Raw genomic sequence first — 10,316 nt, forward strand, 5'->3', positions numbered from 1 at the left:
CAATATTTCAGAAAGTATTCCAAGATGCTCCGCTGAAGTGATTCATACCGATTAGATCTAATAATGTAATGAGCTGTTCTTTGGCTTTTTATCTGAGTTTTAAGTGCACAGGTTTGACGTGTTACAGCCATGTCCAGTAGAGAACGCCAGCACCACAGAGTTCACCCTGTGTCATTCTCACCTGGTCAGTCAAAATCGTACATGATCAACAACGTCAATTGATGCATCTAGATGAGAGATGAGGTAAAAGTGGTCCAAACGTAATTTATTTCTCTACATCATCATCTACATCATCATCATCATCATTATGATCAATGCAGACTAACCATTTTTCGTCATTTTAGATAGAAATGTTTGATGTGTGTGCAGGTGTAGAGTTTCTATTTTTTACTTGTAATAGCGACGTGACACACTGATGAGAATGAGGGGCTTGAGTTTAAAAATCTGTTTAATTCAGCAGGGAAACAGACAAACACACTTTATGCTTAGACTTGTTTAATACAAATGCTGTGTTTGCTGTGACACAGAGTAAGACCAAACTAGATTTTGAGTAGAAGATAACAGTCAAGTCTAATCTTTTACACTATCTATGCGATGTGCAAGGATTTGTCCACAATTTGCTCAAAACTAAGTGTAAGTAAGCATTACCTAGAAAATATACTCAGTGTATAGACTGGTTACATATTACATGTTATTACTTCCACTCTTGTTGTAACCCCTTCTGAAAGGATACAAACTTACTAAATCTGTGATAGAATGCTGCTTATCTCTCGTAAACAACTGCAGTCGGTGACATATCACATTCTCATCCTCTTTTATTTCCCTTAGCACTGTTCCAGAGCAAATATTTGAGTCTCTGTTAAACACGATCCCTGGCACCCAAACTTTAACGTGTGTATATTGTAAATTGTGTGTATTTATTTTGTATTTCTTCTCTGCACCTTTGCTGACGACTGAATTTTTCATCCGTGAGATCAATAAACGTCCTATCCTATCCTTGTAGATGAATAATAGATCATCAGAAGAATAGGAAATACACCTGTCACTTCCGACCGTTCCTGAAAGCAGCGCCGCTCGAGTGTAGTGTGACGTCAGACGTTTAGCATGAGTGACGCGCGCAGGCAGTGAGCACGCGGCGGCGCGCGAGGGGGCGGGGGTGGGTGTAACTCATCAGTCTCGCACAGAGGAGCGGGGTGGCACGACGCGGCAAACACGCGCACAGTACCGGAACATCTGAGTGACAGACGGTCACATCCACGAGCAGAGATGGCGAAAGGAGAGGGCGCTGGGCAGTATACGGCGGTGAAAGTCATTCACACGGAGAACAAGGCGGCAATGGTGAGCGGAACGCGTTCTTTTTAACAAAATACGCGCTTTTAAATTTTGGCAGGGTTCCTCCTCAGGCGTGTCTATGTAGTTTTAAAGTCCAGCTGACACCCGGTGACGCTGCCGCAGCACCCAAAGGTCCTCGGTGCGTGTCGGTGCTTCCATGTTCCACCCAGCCGCCTGTCCTCCCTCATCTCTGCCGGCTTCAAAGGTGCCACGCTTCCGTTACAAGCCGCCATCAGTGCAGTCGAGACTCAGATAAATGGGAATTCAAGCTAAACTAAATTCGTTGCTCGTGCGTGAAAACGTGCTAGAATAACCCTCACACACACACACGCTCACACACACTTGATGACGTAAGACCATGAGGATGATATGAATGTATTTGTAGCCTTCAACCTAGAAATGATGCCTTCAGGTCACAGGAATGTTCTGCTTTGAGGGAAGAATTAGTTTGTAATCTTTGTAACTGTTCTCGTCACAATAAACCATAAATATGAGGCCTAAAGTCTTAAAACGTGTTAAATCAGAGTCCTTGTGTGAGTCTGGAGGAACTCACACACTCACTCTTTGATGTTTGAAGTTGCTCTCAGTGTTTCTTTGTCTCTTGTTCACTTCATTCTTATTTCTCAGTTGTTTACTCGGCACACCTGCACACTGGAGTTCTTTATTTCCGGTTTAAGTTTGAGTCTTCCTGGCCTTTGTACTCTTTATAAGGGCCCTTCGATGTGATAAGGCAGCACCGGGTTTGTGCTGCGTTTGTGTTTGTGGATGTGATACACACGCACACGCACACACACCATCAGATGGCTGCAGGATGACTGAAGACGACACTGAACTCGCTCACATCCTCGTCCCGCAACAGCCCATCGCCACAACCAATGACTGTGCTCGGACCAGGCGCGGTGTGTGTGTGTGTGTGATTTGGTGTGTGAACTACAGTAACCTTATCGATTTCTACACTTCTCAACGGAGCATAAAGTAGGGGATCTGTATTTAATCTGATATTCTGAGCGCCTGGCTGAGGAGCGGTGGCCAATCGCCTCCTCCTGTTGTGACGCCCTGTAAAACCTGCAATCAATTATGAAAACACGCCTGGAGAGATGACCTCCGAGGGAAGGAATGAGTTTTGATCAAATTTGATATTGTGACATGAAGCAATGGTCTGTTAACTTTATGTTTCCCTTTCACCTTTTACCCCTGAAATGAGGCGTACACACACACCTGGGTCCTTTCCTATGAGAGATTGGTTTTGAGATGTTACCGAAAGTAAAGCCTAACAGAGTTCTAGTTTGGTTCAAATATGATAAGATTGTCTGAATCTGGGTGTGAGGCCCCCCTTGGGAATGTGAGAACCGCAGTGTGGCTCCAATTCCAATCCCCTTTTCCTCTCCTTGTCCTCCAGCAGGGGGACCAGAGGAGCCCTCGTCTGTCCCTGCTCAGTAAGCTGTGCTACGCCGCCGGCGGGGCTCCGTACCAGATCACAGGCACCGCTCTGGGCATCTTCCTCCAGATGTACCTGCTGGATGTGGCCCAGGTGAGAGACTGGACCCTCAGACTAAATGGACTAAAGACTCTGAAGGACACTCTTTCATGGCTTCATCAGTCTCAGTAGCCGGGAACTCGACCTCCTGCTGTTCTGCTTTGTCCTTCAGTTAGTCTGTAAATGACTAATGTTTCCTTCCTCCCATCGCAGCAGAAAGCTACATGAATGCCACGCAGGTCGAAAGTTCACCGCTTCTTTGTTTCATATTCGTCTCTCTTTTATCGTCCTCTCTTCCTCCTCGTCCTCACAGTTGGATCCCTTCTACGCCTCCATCATTCTGTTTGTGGGCCGGGTCTGGGACGCCATCACAGACCCCACCGTGGGCTTCTTAGTGAGCCGGACCAAATGGACCCGCTTTGGCCGCATGATGCCCTGGTGAGTGTCTGCGTCTGCGAGTGTGTTTCCTCCAGCTGTGCAAACACACACCTTGGTTTTGTGGTTTGGCAGTTCAAAAGTGTGTTTCCTCCGTCTGTACGTGAGAGGCTGCCTCCTGTCCCGTACGTTACAGGGGATGATGACCACACACACACACACACCCACACACAACCCCCTTTCTTTTTAAGAGAAATCTCCCCCTAGTCAAATCAGTGAGTTATCTTGAGACAGAGTGTGTGTGAGTCAGAATGGCGGCAGGAGCAGTGCGCTGTGAGGAGGAGGAGGGGGAGGGGGGGGAGCATTCAGACTCCTGCTGCGATTGGTCCAACCCACAACACACCACACCAGCTTCAAACCAATAGTGCTGTGTGTGTGTGTGAGCCTGTGTACGTGAGGCTTCCTCCTTTTACTCTGGGTGGGCTGGTGGAGTCAGAGAGAGAGCTGAGGTTACCTAAGGTCAAGATGAGGTCGGCTGGCCCGCTGCAATAATGGAGGTCATTGTGAAACAGGTGTGTGTGTGTGTGTGTGTGTGTGTGTGTGTGTGTGTGTGTGTGTGTGTGTGTGTGTGTGTGTGTGTGTGTGTGTGTGTGTGTGTGTGTGTGTGTGTGTGTGTGTGTGTGTCTTAGGATCGCCATCTCCACCCCGTTTGCCGTGGTGACCTACTGCCTGATATGGTACGTGCCTCCTTTAGAAGAAGGGAAAGTGGTCTGGTACTTGATCTCTTACTGCCTCTTCCAGTCCCTGCAGACGGTGAGAGACTCATGGCCACACACTCTTAACTGTTCTGTTACATACACACACGCCTCACTGTATCGTGTGTGTGTGTGTTTCCAGTGCTTCCATGTGCCTTACTCGGCCCTCACCATGTTCATCAGCACAGAGCAGAGAGAGAGAGACTCGGCCACAGCGTACCGTGAGTCTGCACGCTTCTGTGACGGAGAGTTCGTCTAGCGTTGTCGTCGTCATCGTCTGTTCAAACCCGTCAGCCTCTGTGTGTGGCCCTCAGGTATGACGGTGGAGGTGCTGGGCATGGTGCTGGGCACGGCCATCCAGGGACAGATCGTGGGCGCGGCCGGCTCCTCCTGCGTCTCCCCAGCCTTCAACGACAGCGGGAACGTTTCCCACATGGCAACGCTCAACGCTTCACACGCCTCATTGGACCAGACGGTGAGACACACACACACACTAGACTGAACTCTATCAAAGTCTGGTCATCACTTTCCTCCTCCCCCAAGTTTCAGACCAACAAACTCTCCCTTGGCTGAGGTATTGAACAGTTCCTTTCTCTTCTCCCCTCACAGAAACACGCCTATGTGATCGCTTCCTTTGTCATCAGCGCCATCTACGTCCTCTGTGCCTTCATCCTGTTCTTTGGCGTGAAGGAGCGACAAGGTGAGGCGATGACCTGACGATGAGACGACCAGATGATGACGACCAGATGATCTCCGTGTCTTCTTACGTCGTCTCGTCCCAAATTCATCTTCTGCCCGTTCTTGTCTCCGTTCCAGGCAGCGTGCGTGAACACACACCGTCCCTGAGCTTCGGGCAGGGCATGTGTACGGTGATTCGTTACGGGCCGTACATCAAACTGGTGCTCAGCTTCCTCTTCACCTCTCTGGGCTTCATGGTGATTTGCTGTCTAACTTGTTCTCCGGTTAGTTTAGGGGTTTGGGACGGTTCCTGTAGTTTGACTCTTTGTCTGTCTTCGTCACTTCTACAGCTGCTGGAGGGAAACTTCGCCCTCTTCCTCACACACTCCCTGGGACACAGAGAGGACTTCCATTACATCCTCTTGGTGATCATGGTGAGTGTTTCCTGTTCTTCTTCCCGTCACACGTTGACCTCCGTCCTGACTGAAGAGCCAGCTTAACTCTGTGCATGGTTTCATCTCTCCAGCTGTCAGGAACGCTCACCATTCCTCTGTGGCAGTGCTTCCTGTCCCGCTTCGGGAAGAAGATGGCGGTTTACATCGGCGTCTCGGTCAGTGGAGCAGGCTTGGTTTTTTGAAGGGTTCTAAGTCGTATCATGTTCCTCACCGCCCTCTCCTCTGTCCACAGTGGGCCGTCCCCTTCATGATCATGGTCGTCACCGTTGAGGGCAACTTGTTCAGCTCCTACATTCTGGCCATGGGAGCCGGCGTGAGCGTGGCGGCGGCGTTCCTCCTTCCCTGGTGAGGTTCTTTCCCCAGGCCGCACAGTTTGGGTTATGATGGGTTATGATGTCCTCCTTTCCCCTCCTAACCCCCGCTTCTGTCCCCTCAGGTCGATGCTTCCAGACGTGGTGGACGACTTCAAGGTTAGGAACCCAAAGATCCACGGCCTTGAACCCATATTCTATTCCTTCTACGTCTTCTTCATCAAGTTTGCATCTGGAGTGTCTCTCGGCGTCTCCACCTTCAGTTTACAGTAAGTTTACATTTATTTGAGTCATTTAGGAGCTAAACATGGAGGTTCTGGTCTCCTTGCTCATTACATCAGTCCAGTCCTCATGTGTTTCCTCAGCTCTCCTCTCTCCTCTCTCCTCTCTCCTCCTCTGTACAGATTTGCCGGTTATGTGACCGGCGGCTGCGTCCAGCCTGAGGCCGTCAGTACGACACTGAAGGTTCTGGTCTCTCCTGTGCCCGTGGTTCTCATCGCTGTGGGTCTGCTGATATTCACTACCTACCCCATCGATGAGGAGAGGAGGCAAGGCAACCGCAAAGTGCTCCAGGACTGGAAGTAAGTAACACACACGCATGCTCCAAACCGAGGAGACCTGCTGTCCGACTGTTCTGTTCTCACTTTGATTCCATACCTGAGCTCAAATCCTCAACCAAACCAAACCACTTTGCTGCGTCTCCGCCCCTGTGTAGGTGTGTGAGGTGTGTGTTAGGTGCCCGGTGTGTGATTATCGGCTCTTCTTCCTAAACAGGGACACTGAAACGGACTCGAACTCTGAATCTGCAGCCCTAGGGGACGACCTCTAACCTAAGGAGGAGCAGCTGGATGTTTGCACAGGCTGAAGGAGGCGACCACTGGGCCGCTCAGACCTGTGTGTGTGTGTGCTGCGGACCACACACACACACACACCACAGACCACACTGTGGCCACTGCCCTGTGCTCACGTTACAGCACCATAGAGCCCAGCGGGTCACACAGGTTTACATCGCCCTCTGGTGGGCACAAGATGTCAGCTGAGTTTTCTGTATCGGCGCCTGCCTGTGATTTGTGTTGTTGATGTACGATGAAGCGTTTATTTGCTGGTTTACAAGTTCTGAAGTTCACATTATGCAGTGAAAGTGATGTCACCTAATGAGATGGTTTAACTCTGCAAGGTTTACACTATGAAGAGTCTATCTTCATCATCAGCTCTAAGGCGCTCCTGCTACTTGATAGTCTGCTGAGGACAAAGTGCTCTGGACAGCATGTGATGACATATCAAGCTTCTCATGTTCCTGCCTCACACACACACACACACACACACACACTCTTTCTGTTGTCCAAAGTCTTTGGTTTGTTTTCTGCCTCTGCCTCATGTGTGTGTCTGGAGCTTTACAGACCCGTGAGAATGTAAGAATGTTGTTTTATAGAAGAATGTTCTTTACTTCCTGAGGAAAGGAAAGACTTCACTGTTTTACTTTATTTAAATGTAACTTATTTTCTCATATGCATTCTTTAAGTCTAAATCTTAACATATGCATGTATATTTGGAATTTATTTTTTATTCCATTTAAATGACAAAGCACAACATTTTTCCTCGGCGTACATGGATGTTATGTTTCTGGATACGAGTAGCACTTTGAATGGTTCAGATGTAAATCAAAACTAAAGTTAAAGTTTGTGAATAAAGTTTAAACGGGACCAGGAGGAGGAACAGTTCATAGGGCTTTTATTTCGAAGGCAGTGTCACCGGATGTGGACGGTGGTCAAGTAATTCTGAATGAAACTTTGAAATGTATAAACGTAAACAAAGCAACCAAATTATGACCTTAATAAAAATGAAACCGTTCTTTTCCAGCAGATTAATCGACTCGTCTCTTTGTTTAACACATTCATGTCACAGGAAAAACTCACGAAGAAAGAAACTTCAGTGATTTACTGGAGCGACAGTGAGAATAAAGTCAAGTCAAAGTCAAACCCCAGAGAAGGAAACACAATGGCAGTAAAATGTAGTGGTGGAGCCAAAAGAACGACCTACTATGAAGCTAAATGATCCATAAGTTAATAATAAAAACCAATAAAAGATTATAAGACTCACAATTGGAGATAAAAGCAAACTTAAAACTAAAAACAAACCATTACCTGTGTCGGTGATGCGGTAGAGTCGAGTCCCGTGTGTCTTCGCTCGTGTGTCTCTGCCTGGTGGACACATGATTGATTGATTGGTTGATTGATCCTGATCATCTCCAGCTGTTACGCCGCAGCGGATTGACGCGCAGATTGTTCCGTCAACGTCGAAGCTCAGCCGCGTGTTTGCGATGAAAACAAAGTTCCGTCTGTGTTTTTGGTGGAATGTTGTCTCACTTGTTTTGCTCGTCAGCTCCGCGGCAGACACGCGTGGATCCACATCCGCTCTCAGGAGGAGGAACGTCTTCAAACTGGACCGAACATCCACGCAGAGGTCCCCCGGTCCTCCTCCCCCTTCCACCCCCGGGTTCAGGTCCGGAGCAAAGATCCGGTCCGGCTCCGCTCACCTGCCGGACGTTTCCGTGAGCTGCTCCGCGTCTGACTTTGTCGTGCGCATCAGAGCGGCGTTTTACGGCCTCGGCGCAGAGGCGGAGGAGCTGAAGCTGGGGGACAGCTGTCATAGCAACGGGGTCCTCTGGCCGCACAGCGACCTGCTTTTCACCTACCCGCTGACACACTGCGAGGTCCAACGACAGGTAAGGGGCCCCAGCAACGGACACTCACTGAGGTCACTGGGGTCATGACCTCGCTCCTCTGTCTTTGGCTCTGTGAATGTTAGGAGGGACCCAACCCCATGTTCCACCTGCTCCACCATCTCCCAGACTGCCATGCCAGGACCATCTCTCATCTTCATCTTCCTCTTCCTCTACTGACAGACCCATCCCGGCTTCCTGGTGTATAAGTTTGTGCTCCATTATGAGCCGTCGCCAAGCAGAGCCCCCAGCAACGCTCATCAGATGGATATTGACATTGAATGCCGCTTTCAAAGGTTGGAGTTATTTGTGTGTGTGTGTGTGTGTGTGAGAGAGAGATAGGATTTATACTCTCATCCTTTCTCCTGCAGGTATCATCACATCCACCGGCTGGCTGTGCAGCCGACCTGGCAATCTGCTACTCTGCATAAGAAGCTGCGTGGGCGACCGAGCGACTTCCAGATCCAGCTGATGGACGGTAAGTTGAGAACCTTTGTAATTGTAAAACGTTCTGTCATGCGGCTCCATTGGCTCTGGATGGACGGCTCTCATGTCCTGTTAGATTCGTGGAGCAGGCCGGCTGAGACGCAGGCGTTCCGGCTGGGGCAGATGGTTCACTTCCAGGTCTCCGCCCCTCACATCCCGGCCGGAGGGAAGCTGTACGTCAGCAGCTGCTATGCTTCAACGTCCAACCACCCAGCATCAAACCTCAAATACGCCATCATCGACAACTTTGGGTGAGTATTTTGGATCATAAAACGCCTTGGTTCCCGACTTGGCTTGATGATCGTCTCTCTCCCTCATAGTTGTATGCTGGACAGCCAGAGAGACCCGGGAGCCTCTGGGTTCATCTCCCGGACGGACAAGAGCCTGAGATTCTCCCTGAACGCCTTCCAGTTCATTTCCGACCCCGACGCTGAGGTGAGCATGAAGCGTTGTCCTCCACGGTCCACTGAGCCTAAACTACACAGCACCAGCACCTCCTAAACTTTCATACCGTTTCAATCTTTAGGTCCACATTCAGTGCAAGTTCTTTGTCACATCTGAGGATCCGAGTCCTGTGCGGAAGTCGTGCACCTACAGAGAGAACAGGTGAGCTTCAGCAGCACAGATGCGTCCTCACCAGTGGATGGTTGAGACTTCAGAGCTGAGGGTCGTGCTTGTGTTGTGGTCTTGCAGGTGGACAGCGCTCACAGGCGACGACTCCATATGTGCCTGCTGTGACTCTCGGTGTGTGACCTCTAAAGCCAGACGGGCCATGATGGAAGGTACTCAGCTTTGATTGGACCTTTGGTTTGAAGTTACTTTGCAGACAGAGATTTTCTATTAAATTCATCTCATCTCAACTTCTTTTCTTCCTCTTCCTTCTGTCATCACTTCCCTCCCTACCTTCTATCCTTTCTTGATCCCTTCACTTCCCCCTAGTAACTTACTTGAGTTCTTATGGGGACTTTATATTGTACTACACTGGCAGCTAAAGTAACTGAGCCATCTTCTGCCTTCTCTCAGGCTCTGCCAGCAGTGAACCCCTGTTGGTCTCCGATCAGCCCATTGAAGAAGTCGACGACTTTCTCCACATCAGCTCATCTCCTGTCAGCATTAGAAGACAGGATGAACTTGAAGTACACAACAAAAAGAGTCACCACATCGATGACCTGGACAATGATGAAGACCCATGGGAAACCACTGACATAGAAGAGTATGATGAAGAGGATGATGACTATGAAAACCAGAGAATCAACAGTGAAGATGAGAAAGGAATGGAGACAGGCTCCGAGTTTGACGCGTTAGATTTCCGGACTAAGCTGTCGGTGGAAGAGAGGAAAGACTCTTTTGTGATGGATGTGAGTGAGTTTGGAGATGAGGGATCAGGGTATGAAGAGAGAGAGGGATCAGAGCTGAGAGTGGCAGAGGAACGTGAAGATGAGATCTATCATGTCAAGCAGTTGGTTCAAGTAAATGATGATGAGCCACGTCACTTGATTCAGCTGGAAGAACTTTTACCATCAGATAGGGAAGTGAACACGCAGAGGAGAGTACAGCCACTGGAGGAAGAACAAGGGAAGGAAGCTGTAAGAGGTGAGGAAGATGAGAGGATGAAGGCCGATCTGCCTGTCTCACACACAGGAGACGACACAGAGGCCATCTGGTATTTCACATGGAGGTAGAATCTGTGTGGTTCAACAATTCAATAAAAACAAACGAATGAAA

The 10,316-nt window shown here is 49.1% G+C and overlaps 2 protein-coding genes across 2 annotated transcripts; both read left to right on the plus strand.

Moving 5' to 3' along the window:
- Positions 1–1,165: 1,165 nt before the first annotated feature.
- LOC143009634 (sodium-dependent lysophosphatidylcholine symporter 1-B-like) lies at positions 1,166–7,240 on the plus strand. The gene is made up of 14 exons (XM_076161687.1): positions 1,166–1,338; positions 2,732–2,863; positions 3,123–3,247; positions 3,874–3,997; positions 4,082–4,160; positions 4,254–4,414; positions 4,549–4,639; positions 4,756–4,874; positions 4,968–5,051; positions 5,144–5,227; positions 5,305–5,417; positions 5,509–5,652; positions 5,788–5,964; positions 6,158–7,240. The coding sequence occupies exons 1-14, from the start codon at positions 1,267–1,269 to the stop codon at positions 6,210–6,212; spliced, it is 1,560 nt and encodes a 519-aa protein (XP_076017802.1). The 5' UTR covers positions 1,166–1,266; the 3' UTR covers positions 6,213–7,240.
- Positions 7,241–7,538: 298 nt separating this feature from the next.
- On the plus strand, positions 7,539–10,313 carry LOC143009524 (zona pellucida sperm-binding protein 3-like). The gene is made up of 9 exons (XM_076161528.1): positions 7,539–7,543; positions 7,766–8,108; positions 8,289–8,401; positions 8,477–8,583; positions 8,668–8,842; positions 8,912–9,026; positions 9,118–9,197; positions 9,285–9,373; positions 9,615–10,313. Exons 1-9 carry the CDS (start codon positions 7,539–7,541, stop codon positions 10,271–10,273), a joined length of 1,686 nt encoding a protein of 561 aa, XP_076017643.1. The 3' UTR covers positions 10,274–10,313.
- The last annotated feature ends 3 nt before the right edge of the window (positions 10,314–10,316 follow it).

Source organism: Genypterus blacodes, unplaced genomic scaffold (genome assembly GCF_046128005.1).
Source record: "Genypterus blacodes isolate CSIRO-AG114 ecotype Tasmania unplaced genomic scaffold, CSIRO-AGI_Gbla_v1 ptg000112l_1, whole genome shotgun sequence".
Classification (NCBI taxonomy): domain Eukaryota; kingdom Metazoa; phylum Chordata; class Actinopteri; order Ophidiiformes; family Ophidiidae; genus Genypterus; species Genypterus blacodes.

Coding starts and splice junctions, on each gene's coding strand:
- LOC143009634 (XM_076161687.1), top strand. CDS start 1,267: ATGGCGAAAGGAGAGGGCGCTGGGCAGTATACGGCGGTGAAAGTCATT. Junction 4,640..4,755: donor TGGCGTGAAGGAGCGACAAG/GTGAGGCGATGA, acceptor TCTCCGTTCCAG/GCAGCGTGCGTGAACACACA. Junction 5,653..5,787: donor GTCTCCACCTTCAGTTTACA/GTAAGTTTACAT, acceptor TCCTCTGTACAG/ATTTGCCGGTTATGTGACCG.
- LOC143009524 (XM_076161528.1), top strand. Junction 8,109..8,288: donor ACTGCGAGGTCCAACGACAG/GTAAGGGGCCCC, acceptor CTCTACTGACAG/ACCCATCCCGGCTTCCTGGT. Junction 9,374..9,614: donor CAGACGGGCCATGATGGAAG/GTACTCAGCTTT, acceptor GCCTTCTCTCAG/GCTCTGCCAGCAGTGAACCC.